Source organism: Syngnathoides biaculeatus, chromosome 4 (genome assembly GCF_019802595.1).
Source record: "Syngnathoides biaculeatus isolate LvHL_M chromosome 4, ASM1980259v1, whole genome shotgun sequence".
NCBI classification, from domain to species: domain Eukaryota; kingdom Metazoa; phylum Chordata; class Actinopteri; order Syngnathiformes; family Syngnathidae; genus Syngnathoides; species Syngnathoides biaculeatus.
Genome location: NC_084643.1, coordinates 35,376,092 through 35,400,982, shown reverse-complemented (window position 1 = coordinate 35,400,982; position 24,891 = coordinate 35,376,092). Strand labels below are relative to the sequence as shown.

Genomic DNA, 24,891 nt, shown 5'->3' with positions numbered 1-24,891 from the left:
ATGATGGTTATGTTCTATTTTCTATTGTGGATAAAGCGATATGCAAGGACAGAGAGAATAACATGACAGCGGTCTCACTCTGAGGAATACAAAATGAGTCTTTGGGGTCTGGAAGATGTTATTTTTGCTTCAGATATTTTTTGGCAAGTCATTGGCCTTTGGCAATGGCTTTGGAACTAGGAAGCATACTAATTCCTTGGGGCTCATGAAACCCAATCACCAATAATGAGTACTGTACAACAAGAATGCCACCATGAAGAAGCACACAGGCATGGTAAGTTTGAATAAAAAATGAAACTTTCAAGCATTTTTAAGTTTTAAAAAATATTTATTCACAGAAACTTTGTCCTATACTTCCCTCACATTTGGAGTCATTTCAACACCATATGGTGATCAGTTGACTGCTCTGCCCCTCTCTTCACCTGAGTATCCAAGACATGTGGTCCCAAGTCTAATGACATGACCACAAAGTCGATCATCGAACTGAGACCTAGGGTGTCCCTGTGCCAAGTGGCCAAGTGGTAACCCTTATGCTTGAACATCGTGTTTGTTGTGGACATGTGGATATTGGACCTGTGCTGGACACAGAAGTCCAATAACAGAACTTTGCTGGGATTCTGATCGAAGGGGCCGTTCTTTCCCAACCTAGCCCTTCCAGGTCTCACTGTCATTGCCCACGTGAGCATTGAGATCTCCCATCAGAACAAAAATGGTGGGTACTCTGAACTGCTGTTTAATGCATAGGCACAAACAACAGTCAGGACCAATCACCCCACCTGAAGGTGGAGGGAGCCTACCCTCTCGTCCACTGGGCTGAATCCCAATATATTGGTGCTAAGCCGGGGGGATAAGTATACCCACACCGACTCTGCGCCTCTCACTGCGGACAACTCCAGAGTGTAAGAGAGTCCAACCCCTCGCAAGAGGACTGGTACCAGAGCCCAAGCCATGTGTAGAATCGAGCCCAACTATAACTAGTCAGAACTTCCTCACACACCAGCTCGGGCTCCATTCTTGCAGGAAAAGTAACATTCCACATACTGTACCTCGAGCCAACTTCTGTAGCCGGGGATCAGATCGCCAAGGTCCCTGGCTTCGACCACTGCCCAGCTCACACTGCACTCGACCCCTATGGCCACTTCCACAGGTGGTGAGCCCATGGAAAATGGGACCCATGTTACCCTTTCGGGCTGTGCCTGGCCAAGCTCTATGGGTGCAGGCCCGGCCAACAGGTGCTTGGCCTTGAGCGTGACCCGTGTCTGGGCAAGGGAAGCCCCAATTCATTAGTTTTACTCATCATAGGGGTTTATTGACCTTTCCTTTGTCTGGACCCTCACCTAGGACCTTTTTAGAAAGAAAAAAAAAAATCAAAGAAAAAAACATTTAAAAGGTCAGAGAAAACTTAAAGATGGAAAAAAAAACAAAATTTAACCAAAAGATAAAACAGAAAAGTTAAAAGTAAAGTGAGTTAAAACAAACATTAAAAGAAATTAATGAACATCAAACTAAATGTTTGATAGAGCCAAAGTCATCCGGTTTCCTATACTTTCCTTTTGGTGCCACTAGTGGAAACACCAGAAAAAAAGATTTTAAAAAAGTTTCAAAAAATCTAAACAAAAAAAATGAAAGAAAAACTGAAAAATCCAAGGGTAAGTTAAAAGTGTTATTGTAGCTAATCCTTCCCACGTCCAGCGAACTGAAATTTCCCCAAATTTGTTACCCTGCGAGCTGTGCGGCCCCCCAAAAAGGGATTATCTGAGATTACTGCATTCAGTCTGGCTAATATTCTATCCGTTGAGTGCGTGTTAAGTAAAGTAGAAGTGATGAGTGTCATTCTCCCTTACCGAGACCACCAAGAAGGAACAATTTGGAAAATGTGACCAGCAACTTGCTTCAAAATCCCACGAAAATAATGAAAAAAAATGAGAGAAATTTCTGCACTGGTGGATTCAAACCACCAACACACAAACACCAACATGTGTGCACACGTGTGTGTGTGTGTGTGTGTGTGTGTGCAATCCCTCGCAATGTGCCAGTGTAGCAGAGTGTGAAAATATAATGAGGGTGGGACAGTGCGGCACTGTCTGGGCCGACACATTATCAAAAACAGACACACACACACACATACAAATAATAATAATATGGCAGTGATACCTCAGAGCAACTTGAATACGCAAGGCAGGTGCACAGGCTAGAAAGTTGAGTAGTATTGACAGGGAGAAAACGTATGATGAGAAACAAGCCAGAAGAGGTTTCAGAGGTTTTTTCATGACATCTAGCATTGCTGAATACAAATGACATTGAAGGAGTCCGTCTAGGATAGGTGGTTTCAATTTTGCTACCAATCATATAAAATTTCAAGGACAACTTTGAATTTGAAGGAGCTCTAGAAACGGCCAAAATGACCCAAGGATGGTCAATTTTGACTGACTTCCTATTTCTTTTCAAGCATTACCTATTGAGACTTTGTTGTGTATTCTCAAGATAGGCACGTTGTCCACATTTGATGATGCTCAATGAAACAGGGACTCCTGGCCTGAAGTATCAAAAACTCAGTTTAGTCTGTCCTTAACGCCCCTGAGAGCCTAAAAACATCTATTACAAATAGAAATGGCCAACTTCCTCTACATTTTGAGTCATGGAATCTCGAGACATGTTTTGCGGCTCTGCTAATGACTGACATGTCTCCCTGAGCTCATGTTGCTAAGCAAAACTTCCTTCAGTGGCTTAATTTAAAAAACTTTCAGTTTTTAGAGACCCATGAAAATGGCCAAAAATGAGCCCAAGATGGAAGATTTCAAAACAAAAAAAGCTGACTTTTTAACTTCATGAAGCTTTTTGGTAAATCTACCACATTTTAAGTGACACTGGATCTGTGGTCCAGATTTCCCCAAAATTTCTGAGTGGAGTTTGTCTTTGGAAGATTTCCGGAGAATAACAAAACAATGTTACTGTCATTTCGAACCATGATGGTGTGCTTCTACATGCTCAGTCATTGCTTCTTGGGAGTTTTTGCGGGTCAACTCATGGTGGCCATCGCTACCAGATTTCATGCTAAGTGAAACTGGCACCTAGGTTAAACATTCAATCCCTATGGTTCAGTTTGAAGCGTGTTTTGTAAAACTTCAGCACTGTGCTTTACCCACATGAATGACAAAAACTCCAACCTTTCCATCATTAAAATATCTGCAGTTGCAAATGTGGTAGCAATTGTAAAAGGAGGAGTCTGTCCTGAAGAGTCCCTCTAACCATCCAAAATGATCCTAAAATGTCTGCTTTAAACCAAAACATTGGGAGTGTAACTGTGCATGTGTACGCGTGTGCATGTGAGCGTCTGTCGGTGGGTATCTCATGAAGCATATGTCATATTCCCATACTGGGAATGAGAGGTCTCTCTCTCTCTCACACACACACACACACACACACACCCGCAAACTTACACACGCACACACTGGCTTCACTGTGATCCTCAGATGGAAGCATTAGCGCTGTTTGAGCTAATGCAAACTCAAAAACAAAAACAGACTAGTGTATGTCAAATATTGTTGACATTTGATGGCACATATAAATACTGACTTATTCCTTTGTACATTATCATGCTTTTCAGAGCATGGAGGAGCAGATTGGTGTCACCTCAGTAGGTGGCGCTACACCTGAAGTCACAGCTTGTGCGAGCTGGCACTGTGATTGGCTGCCATTAAAGCTGACATCAACTGCTGTCATTGGCAGCAGAACAGCACCAGCAATGACTCGCTGATATGTTCATGTATGAGTTGAACGGGCCGCTGCTACTACAGCGTTTACTCCCGATAATACACGTGAATGGAAATATTAACCGTGGATTAATTTGGCGTGCTAAATAAATTACATAATGATTCTGGGCCCATTTGGAAAAATTGACAAACAAGTGTACAAGCCCTGGAATAAACCTTCTGCTACGTTCTGTTCAATTTCAGGAAACAGTTACAGTTCCAGTAATGTCATAGTTTTGAAAAGTTATTGATGATTTAAAATTTCAGGCATTCGGAGTAAAGGGAATGCTTATTGACAGCATAAGTGGAGGCCCATTGAAATACATTTCTTTTTATGATGGTACAGATGAAAGTGCATTGCGGTGAAGACGTAAACGACTTCATAAAAATTGTGTGAGTAATTATAATTGATCCTAACTCCACATTAAAGTCATTACACGTGACTTTTTACAGTCGCAACGGTGCTAAAGATGTATTCACACACATTCATTCATATCTCATAAGTAACACACTCTATTTTGCTGTCTGCTATTGTGTGAATGCTAAAGGACTACATCAACCCGGCACTATAATTTGTATTGTGTATTCCAACAACTTAATGACAGACTTGCCACTGGCATTAAGTGTAAAGTCATCTTGAGTGACACAAAGAAGGACCATTTCTCACAAAAAAGTTATAGGTTTCATGAAAAAGGCACATTATGAAATAGGATATACACTCTATGGAGTGGAACCTCGATTTAACGGACCCTGATTTATCGCACATCAGAAGTAATGTAATGTGTCCCAAAAAAGTTTCCAGTTGTCACTCAAAACCGGTGGAGACAAAGTCTGTTCCAGATATGGGTGTTGATTTTTCTTTTTTCTGGCGCTAAGGTGCACTATATATTCATTCATTCATCTTTTATTCTGCTTATCCTCAAAAGAGTCATGGGAGGTGCTGGAGCCTATCCCATCTATCGTTGGGCAAGAAGGGGAGTACAGTACACCCTGAACGGGTTGCCAGCCAATCGCAGGGCGCATGAAGACAGACAACAGTCACGCTCACAATCACACCTAGGGGCAATTTTGAGTGCCCAATTAATGTCGAATGTTTTTGGCATGTTGGGAAGAAACCGGAGTTCCGGGAGAAAACCCAGGCAGGCACAGGGAGAACATGCAAACTCCACACAGGCAGGCCCGGGATTTAAACCCGGGTCCTCAGAACTGTGAAGCCAACGTTCTACAGCTGCGTCACCGTGCCACCCTTTATTCATTATTTAGTAATTATTCATAAATCAAAGCAAAGCAAATGTGGGATGGCAAAGCTAGGCTAAAGGCCTCCGCTGCCGCCGAAGTTCGGCTAACGGCCTCCACGGATGTCGAAGCTCGGCTCGCGGCCCGCCGCCAAACCTCGCGGCCAGCCTTCGGCTCGCTTGTCAGACTCCGTGTATTCCCTGTCGGTGCGATTGAGTGGCAACTGGTTCAGGGTGTAACCTGCCTCCTGCCTGAAGATAGCAGGTATTGGCTCCAGCACTCACGCAACCCTCATGAGGATAAGAAAATAGATGGATTTTTGAGAGACAAAGTGTGTTTATTCATGTGTGGAACCTCAAACAGCCCAATCAGGTCTTCCCTGACCATCAAGTATACGTAAAGAAAGAATGTGTTTCATGAAATAATCCAATATCATCAACCACTCATTGACCACAGTTTCCCCATGTTTTGCAACAGCATGTAACACACGTTTGTTTTAATAATAGTACTCGAGAAAAGATCCAGTGTTGCTCTCCTGGCGGAACGCTGTCACCTTGTCTTCTTTTGATAAGAAATAGGCCAGAAAAAAGCCGCAGTAATCCTCCCTTGCAACCTCCCTGAATTGTATCGTAAATACTGGTGGAATTGGATAATAAAGTGCACGGGAATATATTGTGCAGGAGCACTGTGTGTCATTTTGGCTGCACGCCGCTGTAAATCCTTTTGGAATTGAGGATAAAAAAAAAAAACACGTATCAGAGTTAGATCCCCATGTGATGCAAACAACTGATGCGCTTGTGTCCAAATTTGAACAATTCCCAGAAACGTGCTGTGACATGGCGAAAGGACGCAAAATATGTGTGGATTCATGCATTATTCAACGAGTAGCATTTATAGTATGAAAAATTACAATGTGACAGTTTTACAGAGTGTCGGATCTGCATTAAAATTTTATGGTTTTTGTATTTGCTCTTCACTCAACACCAATGGAAAGGTTCTTCAGAGTCAGTCAAGGCATTTTTTTGATGTGATCCTGCTGACATCCAACTAAACAAGGGCAAAAATGTGGCATTCTCAGCTAGGCTAATTCCAAAATGTTGAAAGTAGCTTGTACGACTGGCGACCAGTTCAGAGTATAGTCTGCACATCGCCTGAAGTTACCTAGGATTGCCTCCAGCACTCCCATAATCCTTGTGAGGATAAGGGGCTTGGAAAATGGATGGGTGAATGGTTTAACCCCTGTAGACAAAACGACAAAGTTAGCTTCACATAGTTCATACAAAAATGGCGGACTTCCTGTATCTTTCCATACACACCTATTGACACTTTTTTGTGGGTATAGCCATGGGAGTTACAATGAAGAAAATAAGTATTTGAACACACTGCTATATTGCCAGTTCTCCCAGTTGGAACTCATGGAGGGGTCTGAAATTTTCATCGTAAGTGGATGTCCACAGTGAGAGAGATAATCTAAAATGAAATATCCAGAAATCACAATGTATGATTTTTTTTAACAATTTATTTGTGTGATACACCTGCAAATAAGTGTTTGAACACCTGAGAAAACCATTGTTAATATTTTTTACAGTAGCCTTTGTTTGCAATTACAGAGGTCAAACGTTTCACCGTAGATGTTCACCAGGTTTGCACACACTGCAGGAGGGATTTTGGCCCACTCCTCCACACAGATCTTCTCTACATCAGACAGGTTTCCGGGCTGTCGCTGAGAAACATGGAGTTCCAGCTCCCTCCAAACATTTTCTATTGGGTTTAGGTCTCGAGACTGGCGAGGCTACGCCAGCACCTTGATATGCTTCTTACGGAGCCACTCCTTGGTTTTCCTGGGTGTGTGCTTTAGGTCATTGCCATGTTGAAAGACGCATCTCCGACCCATCTGCAATGCTCTGACTGAGGGAAAAGAGGTTATTCCCCAAAATCTAGGGGATGGTGTTCTTGGAATAGAACTCATCATTTGTCATCCTCCAAACACGGTTAGTGGAATTATGATAAAAAAGTTCAATTTTGGTCTCATCTGACTACAAAACTTTCTCCGATGACTCCTCTGTATCATCCAAATGGTCATTGGCAATCTTAAGACGGGGCTTGACAGGTCTTTGAGGGTCAGAATTCTAGCTGATAGACAGGTGTTCAAATACTTATTTGCAGCTGTATCACACAAATAAATCGTTAAAAAAAAATCATACGTTGTGATTTCTGGATTTTTCTTTTTAGATTATCTCACAGTGGACATGCACTTACAATGAAAATGTCAGACCGTTCCATGATTTCTAAGTGGGAGAACTTGCAATATAGCAGGGTGTTCAAATACTTCTTTTCTTCACTGTAAGTCCACCCAATTCGTTTTGCCAAATGGGGGGTTTTACATTACCCTAAAATGGCAGATTCAAAGAAAAATGGTTGACCTGCGTACTTTTAGCCATGGCTTCTTGAGAGTTTTTAATGTTTATCTATTCATGCTAGATGAAATCTATCTAAATTCATGATATCAAATGTCACGTTGCTAAGAGGAATGGACTACATGGGGTGAATTTTAAACTCCTTCAGGTAGGAGTTTCTTCTCATAGGATATCAGGACATAACCCTAAAATGGCAGCTTCAAAGAAAAATGGCAGACTTCCCGTGTCTTTTTTGGGGTTTAGTCTTGAAACTTTTTTGTGTCACATCATGATTCATGTTGCTGAGTCAATCAGGTTTTAGGGGCTGAATCTCTAAGCGTTAGTCTTTGTAGGACCTCTGGAAATTACACATGAAATGGATACCTTTGTCTTGTCATACAGGGGTTCTTGAGACCTTTTTCAGTGTCTATTCATGGTTAAAAAAAAATTACCTGCCAAAATTTTACTTTGCAAAGTGAAAATGGCTTTGGGGGCTGACATTTCAAAGACTCTAGTAAGGACTACAAAATGATCCTGTCCTGCCTCCTACCTGTTTTCAGGCACGAAAATCTGAGACTTTTTTGTGGGTCTACTCATCACAGAAATTCCAACCAAATTTCATGCTGAATGAAATGTTTTGTCAAGACTTTGTCGACTTGACTAATTTGAATTTTGAGTTTAGCCTGCCAGGTCATAAAACTCCCAACATTCTTTATCTATGAGCTACAAAGAAAATTCACAACTTTTGTGATTTAACATGACACGTCCGAGTCTTATACCCGCTACACATTTGGTGGTTATCAGGTGAATTTTTTTGGGAAGTATTTGTTCAGTTACAAACCCTGGAAATAGCTCAAAGCAAACAGCAAAACAAACAACAAACAAAAACTTGTGCATTTCATGGCTTAGGTTCCTCATTTGATTTTATGTCTTTCATTTAAATACACTTAAATTAAATCTCTTCCTGATTCGGAGACTGTGGAGCTTATTAAAGTGGCTTAATGTGTCGTCTTACTGTCAATGAGCCTTTTTTTAATTTTGCATGCCATTTCAAGCTGAGGGCTAATGCGCTAACGCTAATGCACCTCTCCTTTCTGCCTCTGTGAAAAGATGTTTGATGTTTCTGAAGTTTATTTGGCTTTGTGGAATATTTGGTCAATATCTGACCTTGTGGCGTTATTAGATCTTAGTGTTCTATGGTGACTCCTCAACATAATCTGCCCACAAAGAAAGACTGAAACGTAACTTCTTTTCCAACTTGGATTTGTTCATATATCTAGGAGGCTGTACACAATAACATTTGGCAGCAATTTTACGAAATCTCTAGGACAAGATTTTTTTGTAGGAAAATTTGACAATGATCGAAAAAGACCCACGCAGAACCGAAAATGGCTGCTTCCCTGTGTATTATCAGGCATACTTTTTGAAACTTTTTGTGGGTCCACTCATGGTGGACATTTTGCCAAATTTCATGTTATTAAGTGAAACAAGCTTTGTCGGCTGAGATTTCAAACAATTCAAACAACCCCTGAAAATGGCCAAAATGATCCTAAAATGGCTGCTTCAAATCAAATTGAAAGACTTCCTGTGTCTTTTTAGGCATTGCTTTTTGAGACTTTTTTCCCGATCAGTTTTTATGTGGCTACAGTATGCAAAGTATTGAGACGAGATTTGGCATTGTGGGGATGAGATATTGTATTTGAGTTTTGTGTTTGCTGTTGGTTCAAACCAAATCTCTGACCTTGTTTTCTTTTTTTTTTCAGCATGCGGTGGTCACGCCGGATCATCCAATCCTGGCCAGGTGGCACCAGACTTGACACAGCCCCGCTTCGCCACCTCCCTGCCCACCTACCTTCCAGTGCAGTGCCAACTAAGTGGTGCCGACTCTGCCTTCTTCCTGCGCGACGGCAACCAGGACGCGATGCGCAACGGAAGCCTGGCATCACGCACCGAGCATTTCTTCCTGCACCAGTTGGAGTCAGGTGTGGCTGTGCCACACACCTTGCCTGCCGTGGCATGCAGCTACAGAAATTTGAGTGCTGAGCAGCAGATTCCCGTGGAGTTACTGCAGGGGCCCCCGCCCAGTCTACAGCCCACTGCCAGTCACGTGACCCTCAAGTGGAAGGTCATGGGCCATGTGGTGGTGCCCAAAGTGGGGTCCACGCAGCCCTGGATACAGGTATTGCATTTCATGAACAGATATTTTGAGGGCTTTTCCTACTCAATTATTCAGCCTCTGGAGCCTGTTGCATTTTCCAATTTGGTATACATTTACATACATACATTTTGTATACATATCTCTCGTGAATAGACTCTCAAAAAATATTTTGAGAAACCATGCCTTAAAAGAAATAGTAACCCAGCCATTTTGGTTTGAAGCTGTTATTCTAGGATTAGTTTTTGGAGACCTTCAAATTAAAGCCAGTTTTACTTGGCAACATAAAATTTGGTAGGTATATATATCATGGCAACATGGTGACCGATTAGTTAGCGCATCTGCCTTAGAGTTCTGAGGAATCGGGTTCAAATGTGGCCTCCCCATGTGGAGTTAACATGTTCTCCCCGTACCTGCATGGATTTTCTCCGGGGGTTCCAGTTTCCTCCCACATTCCAAAAACAAGCATGGTAGGTTTATTAAAGACTCTAAAAGCCTGTAAGTGTGAATCTGAGTCCAAATGGTTGTTTTCTGCCCTGCGATTGCTTGATGATCAGTTCAAGGTGCACCCCGCCTCTTGCCTGGAGTCAGCTGGTATAGGCTCCAGCATCCCGTGACCCTACTGAGGATAGGGTGTTTAGGAAAATGGATAGATAATAGGTCCACATCACAGTAGTCCCACAATGCTTTAAAAGAAATATGAAGTCACACATTTTGTTTTTAAGCACCATTGTCTTTTCAGGGTGGCACGGTGGATCAGTTGGGAGAGCGTTGGCCTCACAGTTCTGAGGTCCCGGGTTCAATCCTGGACAAGCCTGTGTGGAGTTTGCATGTTCTTCCTGTGCCTGCATGGGTTTCCTCCGAGCACTCCAGTTTCCCCCCACATTCCAAAAACATGCAACATTAATTGGACACTCTAAATTGCCCCTAGGTGTGATTGTGAGTACAATTGGTCTGTTTGTCTCAAAGTGCCCTGCGATTGGCTGGCAACCAGTTCAAGGTGTAACCCGCCTCCTGCCCGTTGACAGCTGGGATAGGCTCCAGCACTCCCGTGACCCTTGTGCGAAGAAAATGGATGGATGGATTTTCTTTTCAAAGGGGAAGCCCTTATTGAGTCTTTTTGAAAATGCAACTCCCAAAGCTCGTTTTGTGTAGCAACAGGAGTTTTATACACTGAATTGTGAAAGTATTGAACTTTTCAACCTTTCGCCACATTTCAGGCTTCAAACAGAAATATATATATATATATATATATATATATATATATATATTTTTTTTTTTTTGTCAAGAATCAACAACAAGTGGGACACAATCGTGAAGTGGAACAAAATTTATTGGATATTTTAGACTTTTTTAAAGTCAGCGTACAATAGTTTTGTTTTGTTTTTTAGCCATTTCTATGGTTTCTTTGGAGGCAAAATTGTCAAGAGAGGTTTTGTCTGATAAAATTTCAACGTCCCATGCCAGAAATGACACACCCAGTCTGCCATTTTGGTTTGAATTCCATTTTGGGGTCTTATTGCCCATTTCCAAGGTTCCATCAAATGCAAACATTGTCCGATTGGTGCCAGACTAAGACACATGAACAAAACACATACCAAATGCTAAATTTTGAATCATCTTTGTCAACTGTCATATCATGTTACAGCATTGCTTGAGATCCATTTGTTTTATTATGTTCCTCCATTTGACTCTCAGGTTCTCTTTTATTTGGTGGGCCGCCGATGGGACGAGTCTGATCCGCCTCCGCTGCACCTTCTCCCGTGTGTCCGAGCCTTGGCGGTACGTGACCCCAATGAGGCGGCTCCTTCGGCTGGCTGCCGACTGGTGGGACCGTCTGGCATCTGCGTTGTCCGCTTGGAAATTCCCCCTGCCTGGTTTGCACCCCTGCAGGCCAAAAGACGACCGGCCGAGGGGGCACTGCCCTCCCTGGATGTGTACTACTCCATTATACCAGTAGAAGGAGCTGGACTAGAGTGTCCTTCAATTGTGAATGAGCCATGGAAAAGTTCAAACGTGAACAGTGGCCCTCTTGGTGGGCTAGGCATCAACATATGGAACCCCGTGGTAGAAGGTGGACTTCAGGACATGCAGAAAGCTGGCTTGGTGGCCATGAGCGTGGGCCCAGTGGCACCCAAAGGGGAGATGCTGACTCTAGACCACAACTTAGATATCCTGGTGCCCCCGAGCCCTGTCCGCCTTGGCAAGACGGTGGCATTCACTGTCTACATGAAGACAATGTCGCAAGTTGAGCAATTCATCTTGAGGTAGGACTGCAAATCTTCGCACCTCCATTTATTTTTAGTTTATTTTGATATTTTCCCTTAATAACACAGAATTTGATATTCATGTATATCATGAAGAACTTCACCAAAAAAAGTTGTGTCATGTCTGTAAAAAAAAAAAACAGGAAGTGATTCATTTTGCTTTGAAACAGCAGTTTTAGGATCATTTTGGCTGGTCTCGGGATCGCCATTGCTCTGGATTGTTGACCCCAAGTATTTGAAGTCGTCCACCCTCTCTATCTCTTCTCCCTGCAGCCTCATTCTATTTTACTTAGGCAAATCTTCATCCCCCTCCTTTCCAGTGCATGCCTCCATCTTTCTCAATATTCCTCCACCTGATCTCTGCTTTCACTGCAGATCACAATGTCATCTGCGAGCATTATGGTCCAAGGGGATTCCAGTCTTACCTCTGTCAGCCTATCCATGACCACAGCAAACAGGACGGGGCTCAGAGCTGATCCCTGATGTAGTCCCACCTCCCGCTTAAATTCTTCTGTCACATCTACGACACACCTCACCACTCTGCTGCTCCCGTCATACATGTCCTGTACTATTCTAACATATTTCTCCGCCACACCAATTCCTCTCTTGGTACTCTGTCGTAGGCTTTCTCTATGTGTACAAAGACACAATGTAGCTCCTTTTGATCTTGTTTCTACTTTTCCACGAGCATCCTCAAGGCAAGTAATGCATCTCTGGTGCTCTTTCTAAGCATGAAACCATACTGTTGCTCACAGATACTTGTCTTGACTCTAGCCTCCACTACTCTTTCGCATCTCAAGTCTCAAGAAGGCAAACACAGGAAGTCCACAATTTTCTTTTTGAAGTTGTCATTTTAAAGGGTCCTTCAAATTGTTTGAAAAATTTAGACCCCCCAAAAAAATTTCACTTAGCAACATGAAATGTACTAGCCATGTCTATCATGAATAGACCCATAGAAAAGTCACTAAAAGATACAGAAAGCTACAATTTGGTTTGAAACAGGTGATTAAATATATGGTCATTTTAACCATTTCCAAGAGTCCTTCAAGGCAGAAATTCACATCATTCTGAAGCGAAAATGCAAATCCTCCATCTCTGATGGCTTCTTTTTTTTTCATTGTTTTGACTTCTTTCCTCAACTCCCCATCCACCTTTTTTCTGTCATCGCTCAAAGCCTCCGCTGCCGCCTCCCGAGCTTGATGGCTGTCACCTTTGTGTACTCAGCCTCTTTTCAGGAGCCAGCAATGCAAATAACACGCTCATGAATATACATGACGCATGCCAGGAGAGAGGGAAAACAGAAAATGAGACGTAGGCGAGGGAGACGGTGACTGAGGAGCATTTATGATAAGGATGGACAATGCAAACATTTTAAAGCGCATCTCAATTCACTTCCACCAAGAGGTTCGTTTTACCACATTTCTTTTCGGTTTGTCGAACAATCAACTGGCATCAGTTTGTCAAGCTCCATCTTGAGCAAGCTGACCAAAGACTCCAACCTCTAACGGCATCGCCAAAACAGAGGAACGGGTTGCAGCGGCAAGAATGCAGACCGTTTGGGGGTAGCAACGCTAAAGAAATTTAAATTCAATAAAATAATATAAAAAGTAAATAGAGAAAAAAAGTTAAAAAAATAACCCTGCACATACAAAATAACTGCAGAAATAATGTGAATTTAACATTAATTAGTACGCCAATATTTAAAATCCTTGAAAACTTTAAAACTATAAGCAAATATAGAAAATACTGTAAAAATAAACACAGCTAATAATGAAATTACAGAACAAAATAATATTACCAATATAAACAATACCTTACAAACAGGTTGTGTAAAAAAATTTGAAAATATGAAGTAAATACAGGAAATATAAAAACTATACATTGAAACATTACATTTAGAATACATTTGAAACAAAAACTAGTTAACTGCAGAATAGATACTATAAAGATCCCAAATACATAAAAATGTAAAATTTTCAACACACATGTCTATTGAGTCACTTATGGTGTCGTAGTACACACGCCTGACTTTTGTGCGGGCAGTGTGGGATGTATTCCCGCTTAGTGACGGTGTTGATATCTGCCCTGCGACTGACTGGCAACCAGTTCAGGGTGTAGTCCGCCTTTTGTCCGAAGCTGGCTGGGATAGGCTCCAACTCTCCCGTGACCCTTGTGAGAATAAGCATCTTGGATAATGGATGGATGGATCTACATGTCAATGGATGAAGAAGAAGAGTAAGGTGACTTGAGGTTAGTGTGGCTCAAGTTAGTGTGTAGTTTTTGTGATCAAAGCGATGCCACCAATTAGTGGCTTGGCATGCAGATGACACAATTCTTCTTATCTATGAAAACTTATTTTGGGAAAGACTGCAATTTGCTGGGGAAATACGGCCTTGAGTGAAGGGTACCCTATGGTGGTTCTTAGGTGTGCTTTCAAGAGGTCACCTCCATGTTTTTTGGAAGCCATTATCCCAGAGAACAAATACGTATATTCTCGCTTGGCCGGTTGAAAATAATCCGATCCAGACGGTGGGTTAATGTCTGCCTCCTCGTCGAATTGGCTGCTCTCGGCATGTGAAATGATACGTGTGCAAACAAAGAACCCAAGATCATTTACATAACAATCAACGCTGATGCAGGAGTCCCCCCCCCCCCCTCTTATAATTTTAGAGGTTCTACATCAAAATGGTGTGTTATGGTCCCAGGACCTGGAGGTGAACATAATTATCTGAGTGGAATCGGTGTATTTTTAGAACTTTTTGATGGGTTAGGCTAAAGAAAGTTTGAGGTTCAAGGACATTTACTCGCTCAGTTGATGCCAAACTAAACAATTTAAATAGTTTAACTTCAAATATATATAAAAAAAGAGTCTAGGAAGTAAAAGATAAATACGGTAAATATTGAAAATACAGAATAATGGAGCAAAAACAGAAAATACAGGAAAACCTGCTGGAGAAAATATATTAAAAAAACTTGCAAAATAGAGAAAACACTGCAAAAAAATATAGGAAGGAAAATAAAGACATGTGGAAACGATACAGAAAAACAATACAAATGATATCCAAAACACACAAAGAATGAAGATAGAAAATACAGGAAATAAAATACAGAATACTGAAAAAAATACAGAACATTCAGGAAAAAAAACAAGCTACGTAAAATAAAAACAAAAAAAAAAAAACCCAATAATTACTACTACTACTACTACTACTACTACTACTACTACTACTACTACTAATAATAATAATAATATTAAATTACAACGAATGAAACATAAACGCATATTTTCTATCCTTGATTGGTACACCACAGTCTCTATTTGGCTGCACTTTGCCCTCATTCTCATCTCAGATCCATTTTCGGCCTTTAACTGATGTTTGAGTTAAAAATAAACATACATGCTACCCTTAGCTTAGCCGGCGCTATTCGGCAGGTTCCCTCTTTGCCTCAGTTTCTTTGTGGATAAAAATAACACTCCTTAACATAATCTAAACGCAGGAGACCCTCGTCTGGCTTATCGCGTGGCTTTCCCGCTGATGCATTCAATGTGGCGCTTTTTTTTTTTCTTTCCACAGTTACCACAGTATTACGCTTAGGCTTCGCTTCAGGTCCAGAAGTGGGTAATCTGACATGCGAGAAACACAGTCAGACATGTAATAAGGTTTAAGTGGATCGGAGAGTGCATGTGTGCGTGTGTGTGTGTTCCCCTTAATGAGGCCGAAGTGTGCTCCATCACAACGATGTGGATGTGATTATGCTAAACTGCGGAGGAGATGGAGGAGCACGCAGCCGGTGTTGACGCTGGCCATGCAGGGCCGTGAAAGACACACCTGGTAATTGTTGCTTTTATCGCTTTTCAAGGCGCGAACTGAAAGGTTGAACAGAAACTTTTGGTTTGGTAACTTGCACTCCAAAAAATACTGTGATGTTGTTTAATGTCCAACCCTGGTACCAACTGTTTTTTTTTTTAAATGTTAATGTTAGAAAAAGGTGCCACTGTGGAGGAGCTGTAAGTGTCGATTGCATGTTCTAACCGTGTCTGTGTGGGTTTTTTGATGATTGTGAGTGTGCCCTGCGATTGGCTGGCAACCAGTTCAGGTGTACCCCGCCTCCTGCCCGTTGACAGCTGGGATAGGCTCCGGCACTCCCGTGACCCCTGTGAGGATAAGCGGTTAAGGAAAATGGATGGATGGAAATACAAATACATGGGAAAAATATAGAAAGACAAAAAATACATAGAGGTGTAGAATTATAGAAGATATCAAAATTACAGAAAATATACTATACAATAGAAAATACTGATAGATCAATGCATAAAAAAAATAAAAATATACTGGAAAACACAGGTAAATATATGAATACTAAAATATAGAAACTATATAGAGAGTGTGTGTTTCTTTCAGCTTGTCCCTTTCGGGGTTGCCACAGCGTGTCATCTCAGATGAACGCATATGTATGTTTGGCACAATTTTTTTACTTTTACTTACCTTCCTGACGCAACCCTTCTCAGGGAGTGGAGGCCCCAGGGGGATACGAACCCACAGCCCCTGGTTTACCAAACCAGTGCTCTAACCACTGAGCTACGGGGCCTCCTATAGAAACTATATAGAGAATACACAGAAAAATATAAAACTAACCCCATTGACAATAATTGAACTATACTATAAAAGAGAAAATCTAGAAAGATCAAGGCATAAAAAATACAATATATACTGGAGAAGAACAAAAAAATAGACAAATTAAAAAATATGGAAAAATATATACATCCACACAAAAACAAAATAGATACAGAATATTAAGAAAATGAATAGAAAACATATAAATACAAAAATATAGAAAATACAGAAAACAATATAGAAACAACCAAATATAGAAACCTTCGAATCCAGAATATATAGAAATAAGTTGACAAAGCCAATAGTGAAATATATATATACGCTATTGAAACTACTAAAACCATAGAGAAACTATAGCACAGTATATATATAAAATAAATACTTAAAATAAATAAAAATAATCATTAAAATGCAGAAAATAAAGACCATACAAGGCAAAGAAATAAAATAAATACATACTGACAAATGAAATATGGACAGAAAATAAACGAAAACAAGTGGAAAACACAAATTATTGAAAATACTGAAAAATAAACAGAAAAAATTGTTAATATACAAAGTCAAATATTTTTGTGCAAGTCTAGTTCAGGCTGACTTGCCTGCCTACCTTTTGTGTATACATGTGTTGCATGAGTGCGCACTGGGAGATGTAGAGCTTAGTCGATTTTTTTTTCTCAGGATCAGAGACGAGATGAACTTGGGAGGAAGCGGCGGAGTCCTCTGGTGGCCACTTTGTCGGCTCCTGGCGCTGATACCTCCAAAGCCCCCTGCCATTGATTTGACTCGCATCAATACTCACTTTTCTCTTCAAGCCAGTGTACACAGCATGTACTAATTGTGCACTTATACGCTCTGTGAAAGGCTATACATTTTCGGTGGGTGAACGCCCATTTATTACGGGCTACATGTTTCAGACCGACCTGCAATAGCTGAAACTCGCACGGTTCTCCAAATAAGAGATTGAATGATCTTACTTCAAATTTCTTATTTGTGTTTTCCAGTTAAAGTTTCCTGTAAAACTGACATAAAACAAAAACAAATTTAACACTGAATATTCCAACATAACAACATGTTCAGCCAAACCGTAATCATAAAGTAAAGCCACTGTTTTATAGAATTCTGTTAAGGTAATGCTAACATAGAGTGCAGCCTCCATTTTTGTATGCCCTAGTTCTCGTATAATTTGGCTTTTGACAATTTTTCATCATCTGAATTTTGCCCCACTTTTTCATACAGCTGCTCATTCAAAACAACATGGACATTAATTTTTCAGAATCAATGTAAGTTCATCCAAAATATGTCATCAAGTTTTCGACAACAGATGGCAATATCATTCCAAAATGCAGGCTTTTAATCAACACCTCAAAATAATAACCCTCCGTCTGTTCCGCAACACCCGCGTAACACATCCTGTCGACGGCAAACGTTTCAAAATAAAACCACACTGTATACTAACAAACTTTCTTGAGATATATTGGAGCTTTGTGTGGTGAAGCTGTTTTTATAGTGATGCCTTTTATTGAACGCCTGAATTTGGACAGGATGTTGTCAAAATGTTGTGCCAACTTGCCAAGGTTGCTTATTGCCTTGAGTTGATAAAAAAAAAAAAAAGCAGAAAATGGCTCCACAAAAAATAGATTTACATCATTTACTTTAGGAAGTAGGGCGGCGCGATGTGCCGTTTTATTAGGGCGTTAGCCTCACAGTTCTGAGGTCTAGGGTCCAATTTCCGGCCCCGCCTGTGTGGAGTTTCCATGTTCTCCCTGTGACTGCATGGGTTTTCTACAGGCCCTCTGGTTTCCTTACACATCCCCAAAACACAGATGGATTGGAGACTCTGAATTGTCCGTGGGTGTGATTGTTAGTGTGAATGTTTTTTTGCCTCTATGTGCCGTGCCAAGATAACTGTGATAGGCTCCAGGACTCGCGTAACCCTTGTGAGGATGAGCGGCTCGGAAATTGGATGGATCGGCTATTGGAAGTATTACTATGGATTTCAGATGGACTTACTGATCTTGTAGTGGTACACTTGGCTGACTCTGGGGTGGGTAACCTGGGTTTCTTTTCCACTCAGTGTTGGAGTGATGTGACTGCAGACAGTTGTTTGTGTCTAAATGGGACCTGCGACTGACTGCCGACCAATTCAGGGTGTAGTCTGCCCTTTGCCCAAAATCAGCTAGGATAGGCTTGAGCGCCTCGCGACTCTGAACAGGAAAAGCAGTGTTGAAAATCGATGGATCTTGCACGATCCGGTTTTACTCAGATATTCTGTAAAGGATTAATCACAAAAACGAATAATGTGAAAGGCCATAAACCGGCTAACGGAAATTAGCATTTATATTGGAATAATTCTAAACTTTTAACAAACCATCAAAACCACACGTAGCAGCAACATATACAAGCAGAGCATATAACAAACCATATAGAGTTAAATGTTGCATGTTTAGAAACAACAAAAGTTCATCCAAAACTTGTAATTTTGTTTTACGACAGTCTGCTAGTTTAATTTAGTTTAATCCTAAAATATAATCCAAAATGCTAAAGACAGACCAACAGAAATGGGCAGTGATGATGATAATAAGGTTTCATTTAACCGGTACTGTAACACAAATGGCCGGCACGGTGGACGACAGGTTAGAGCGTCTGTGTGACAGTTCTTAGGAGCGTGATTCAAATCCTCCCTGTCTGGAGTTTGCATGCTCTCGCTGTGTGAACGTGGGGTTTTCAGGGTACTCCGGCTTCCTCCCACATCCCTAAATTGTCCATAGGTGTGAATGTGAGTGGAAATGGTTATTTGTTTATATGTGCCCTGCGATTGGCACGCAACCAGTTCAGGGTGTATCCCGTTGTCTCCTGCCGGAAGATAGCTAGGATAGGCTGTGTCACTCCCATGGCCCTTGTGAGGATAAGCAGCTCAGAAAAAGGATCGATGGATGAATGTAAAACAAATGGTACAGCAACACATACCCACAAGCAGATGCATAAATCTAAACTAAGAAATGCCTATAAACTGTAAAAATTCATGGGGAAAAAAAACAATTTAGAAGAGCGTTCAGTAAAGACAGTATACAGTATAGGATGTACGAGACTAAATAAAACATCACTTCTTACTTGTAAAGCATACTGTATATGCTTTGTGAAGCATCCCAGGAGATGCCTGAAAGCCCGCCTTTGTTTACCAACCTAATCCTGCTCTTCACTTATGTTACTCGTCAATGGTTGAATATTCATGATGCTGCTATTTGCTTCGGAGCTGGATAAAAGAGCCAAAAAAAAAAAAAAGCAAAAAGAGTGGCCGGCGGGCTGTAAAAACGGAGCATTCCCACTGTCACGTCAGATATTAGTTGTTATAATTAATATGCCCGGAAGAGGTTGTTCTTGACGGTAATTATTTTTAAATGCAGTGTTTGGAAAAATAAGTCCACTTTGATTGGTGATGGGAAAGCTAAGCACCAATCTTCTGTAAATTCCTATTCTATATTTAAGATATGACAAAAAAAGAGGGTTAAATTAAAGTGAAAGCAGGTCGTCTCCCGAATAATCTTTTGAAATTGATTATTCATAAAAAACAAACAGAATACCAAAAGCTGCCATATTGTTTATTAAATACTGTATATTTAAAATTGTATCTCTAAAATGTTATATATAGTTACTCAAGCTCTGACTATGTGATCTTATCAAATGTCACTTTTGCTCCGCCCACATGGAATAAAAAAAAAAAAAGCTTTGCCATTTCCGCTTATTCATCCATCCAGTGTAAGAGATTCAAATTTGCTAGGAATCGGGCTTCATCTTGAGGAGGAGATGGGCAAACATGATCCTAAAATGTCCAATTCCAAACCAAATCGCAGTGTCCGTGTTTTTTTGGCCTTCACCCGAAGTTAGCTGGGATAGGCTCCAGCACTCCAGCTGCCCATGTGAGGATAAGCAGCTGGGAAAATGGAGGAGGTGGGGTATTTTTGACAATATTTTATGGGTCTACTCATGGCTGGCATGGCTACCAAATTAATCGGTTTTGGGGCCTGAATTGAATTACTTTTGAATGGCAGATTTGAACCAAAATCAAAGATTTCCTCTCTTTTTTTGGAAATAGCTTTTGGAGACGTGTTGGAGGGTCAACTTCCAGTATGATAGACATCTACCCATTTCATATTAGAATGGCTGCTTCAATACAAAAGGGCAGACATTCTGTGTCTTTTCGTCCGTGGCTTCTTCAGACATTTTATGGTGGGTCCGTCTATTCAAGACATGTCTACCAAATGTCACGATTCTACATGAAATCGGCTTCTAGGGCTGCTTTTGAAAACTTCTGAAGTAGTGAAATGAAAACATTTGGTGTTGGTGCTGAAATATTGATTGTTATTTAATTTATATTTGTCTCTGTAAAAGAAGACCAATTACCATGTATATTTTTACAGATTCAATCAAAGCTTGGCTGACTTCCTTCTGTCTTTTCAGGCTCTGCTTTTTGATTCTATCTTGTGGGTCTCCTTATGATATGATAACATTTAAATGTTAAGCTGCTACATGAAAAGGCCCACAAAGGACTGAATTTTTAAAAACTCATGGAGGAGTTTGTTTTGAAGAACACCTTGAAATGACTCTAAAATAGCTGCTTCAATCCAAATTGGTAGACTTTGTGTCTTTTTGTCTTCTGAAGACTTTTTTGTGGGCTTACTCATGATAGACCTGTCTACCAAATTTTGTGCTTCTACATAAAAAAGAGCATTGGGGGCTGAATTTTCAAAAACAAGGACAGGACCTTGGGAAATTAGCCTAAAATTGCCACGTTTACCCAAAATGGTTGACCTCCCGAGTCTTTTGCAAGATAGGTTGAAAATACTTTTTTTCTTGAGTCTACTCATGATAGACATGGCCATTCAACATTGTGTTTCTAAACCCAGCTGTGTGCAAGGTCTGAATTTTCCATCTCTTGCTGTTGAATTATTAGAGTTAGATATCTGATTATCTGAAATTCCAATTCTTTGCGATCTCGCACCACCTTTATGCTAAACGTGGTTGAAATATGGTGGTGGTCCGACCAAAATAATTTTCATACGGAGCATTTTAATACAAACGCTGTGAATGTATAGATAGTTTAAGATGGCTCGAGTGGATCCTAAACACTAGGTAAAAGGACGTCTTCAATTGTGTGTTGAGGGGCCGTCGGGGGGGCTCCCCATCGTGCTGAGTGAATGGGCAGATGCACAAAAAGAGAAAATGATCTAGCGAATTCCGTTTTATTTTTTTCCTCTGTGCCGTGAATTAAAGCGGAAAGAAAGCCATTGTGAGGAAATGGAACGGAAAGAAAGGAGCAAAAAACATGTGGAAGCCTGTGAGCAGATAAAGGCTCTACTTATAGAAACGTGGCTGATGGAGATGAGCAAAAGCCTCAAGCACTTTTTTTTTTTTATCCTGAAGGAGATGTTTTGTGCATGGGCCCAATTCAACCATCAATACAGTAAATGTAATATAAAGTTTGCATGTTCTCCCCGTGGCTGCGTGGGTATTCTCCGCATACTCAAGTTTCCTCCCACATCTGAAAAACGTGCATGACAGGTTAATTGAAAACTCTTAAGTTGCCCGTAGGTGTGAATGTGAGTGTGAATGGCTGTTTGTTTCCATGAGCCCCACAATTGGCTGGCGACCAGTTCAGGGTGTACCACGCTTCCCGACCAAATTCAGCTGGAATAGGATCCACCACACCCACGATGACCTCAGTGGGGAAAAGCGGCACGGAAAAGTAGTTAATGAGCAAATGAATGCATTGACCTTTATAAGAAAGGTGGGAGGGGGTTAATCAAAATTTCCTTCAAAGCCAGTCGTCAAAGGGGGGTGGCAGCTTAGTTTATTGGCTTCACTTCATAATTGAAGTAACAGACCTGTTACAAATTAGAATTTGCATCCAGTACTGCTATAAATTAGTAGTTGAATATTCTGCTAAAACTTCTATTCAAATAATTGTCAGGATAAAACATTTTGCTTGGTTAAACATCAATTATGAAAAATTCTGAATGATCACTTGGATTTCTTTTTTTTTAGATATACTGTATTTTCTTAAAGGGCCAATGTCATGAAATGCATGATTTTTATTATGTTATTAATGAAAAAATGGCAGCCGACATGGACCCATGCATTTTTTCACCACAAAACATGATTTTGGCGTATACAGCTTTTTGTAACTCCCTCCATGAAAATCCTCTCGAGGGATTTGTTTTCGAGAAGAAGCAGGAAGTGACGTACTTGGCAGGACCAACCTCAAGTGAACTCGTTTTTTTCTATTAGTTTTACCTCGGGGAAGGTAGCTTGTTGTTTCTTCGTGTTAGCCAAAATGCCTGCTCGTTGCATTGTTGGATATTGCTCGAACACTCGGGAGGATGGATTTACCCTTCATAAGTTTGCCAGAGACCCGGTTCGTCGTGAAAAATGGATTGCACGGGTGCAAAGGACGAGACCTTCGTGGGTTCCAAATGATAGGTCGGTGTGTATACAGCTACTAAAAAAATAAATACTTTGGAGCGGACCACGTAATCGGTCTCTCATAATGTAACAAAAAATCTGCGGACGTATGACAGGCGTGCTAAATGTGTCGATGTGCGCGTCGGACGGTGTCGGACTTGCTGGTGAAGGCTTGTGCGTCGCCTCGCCAGCAAAGGCTTTGTGCGACGACAACGGTGTAAAGCGCCCCAGCTCGGCTGAGTTGTTCATTGCGGACGGCGGCGGCTACGAACAACGCCGTAAAGCGGCCCACCTCGGCGCCATGATAAGCCACCTTGTTGGCCGGGATGGCTCGTCGTGGCGTCGGGCCGCGATGGCTCATCTATGCCGCAGAAGTGTATCGGACTGGGAGGCGGTTTAGCTGTGATCGCATATCATCTGAATATCATGATACACAAGGGCCCCTACAAAATATGGCATGAAAAAATGAAGAACACGAAAAAGAATCAAGGATGTAGTTTAATGTTTAATAGTGGTGTGCTGACTGGTTGATTAATAAAGTGAATAAAAAATAAATACAACACTGAGCCTTGAGAACACCTCACTGATTAAACCAGACAGTAATGAACAAGAGGACAGCAGGGGAATGGCCGACCATTCAGTGAAGCTAGCTGCTAACGCTAACAAAAACAACCATATGTAACGTCAGGTCATATGTAATAGGGAATTTTTGTTGTGTTAGTTAGTTAGTTTCTGTGTTTGTAAACACTGGCTCTTAGGATGTTTACCTTATTTAACTCACATTTTTCGCTGTTGTGATTTATATTGTACTGTTTTTTTTAAATTCTTCTTGGTTTTGTTACCCGACAAACCGAGGTGTTTTTCGAAATGAGATTGAGACTTTCATACATAGTCCCTGTTAGAGTTATATATATATATATATATATATATATTATATATATATATATATATATATATATATATATATATATATATATAAAGCCAAAATATGGGCTTTTTAACAAGTTTTATCACAAGCCTTTTCACAGACACTTTGCATTAACTTGAACAATAGTTATAATTAAAAACTAAACTATCCTCGACTTATGATTTAAAAACCCATTATCCACCAATTTGTTGTGTGTAAGTAATAATATGAAGAGGGAATTAAACATGGTTTCAATCACAGCCCTCTAAGGTAAACCGTGACTAAAACGACCCTAATATACTAACAATAATGACATCAGTGATATCATATTAGTATCATTTGAATTATTTCACTCCCTCATCCAATGGGAAGCGACAGGATACTTCATGAGGAATTTGATTGAGAAGAACTTTTGATAATGGAATCAGATACACAAAATTCTCTCCATTTCCATTTTTCTAGCCATCGAAGGTGATTTATAATGTCGAGTAACTGTACTCTGTACAACCTCTTTCGGATGTACTGTACTGTATATGTCCCATAGCGAGGTTATTTCAGTTAGTGAATTACTGGCAGCCGGAGCAAAAACGGAGAGCAAAGGCGCTGACGTAAGAAAAAAAAAAAAAAACATTTGGAGATTGCAACACAGCTTTGAACAAACTTCCATTCAGCCGCTTTGGGCCTTTGTGGTGCTTTAAAGAGGACTTTAATCGCCGGGGGAATTAAAGGCAAGCCGAGGTCCAAACAGCTTGCATCACCCCGCTCGCTTGCGCGTTTATTTCATTTTTTTTTTAAACAGAAAAAAAAAGGACAAAACTGAGGTACCCACGTGACACCAACAGAGCCAGTCTGCATTTAATTGTGATTCGGACAATGGCATGGATTTTTCGAAAGGCTGAATCTAACTAAAAAATAAAAATAAATAAATCAAAAGGATAATATGTTTGCGTGACAAATTTGAAGTCAAGGTGTAAAAACATTGGAGGGAGAAATGAGACAAACAGCTTTGGTTGACTACTGTCAGCCATCTTCACCTGCAGTGTGGATCAAAAGCATGAAAAAAAAAAAAAAATAATAATTTGATCCACAAATTTTCCCTTGGT

The 24,891-nt window shown here is 40.7% G+C and overlaps 1 protein-coding gene across 1 annotated transcript in view; it reads left to right on the top strand.

The window, feature by feature from the left end:
- Positions 1-24,891, top strand: part of si:dkey-215k6.1 (transmembrane protein 132B) — a 211,976-nt gene that overhangs the window by 68,091 nt on the left and 118,994 nt on the right. Inside the window, exons 2-3 of the mRNA XM_061818285.1 lie at positions 9,148-9,563; positions 11,238-11,806. Coding sequence (XP_061674269.1) covers positions 9,148-9,563; positions 11,238-11,806 — 985 coding nt within the window. The remainder of the gene's footprint in view (positions 1-9,147; positions 9,564-11,237; positions 11,807-24,891) is intronic.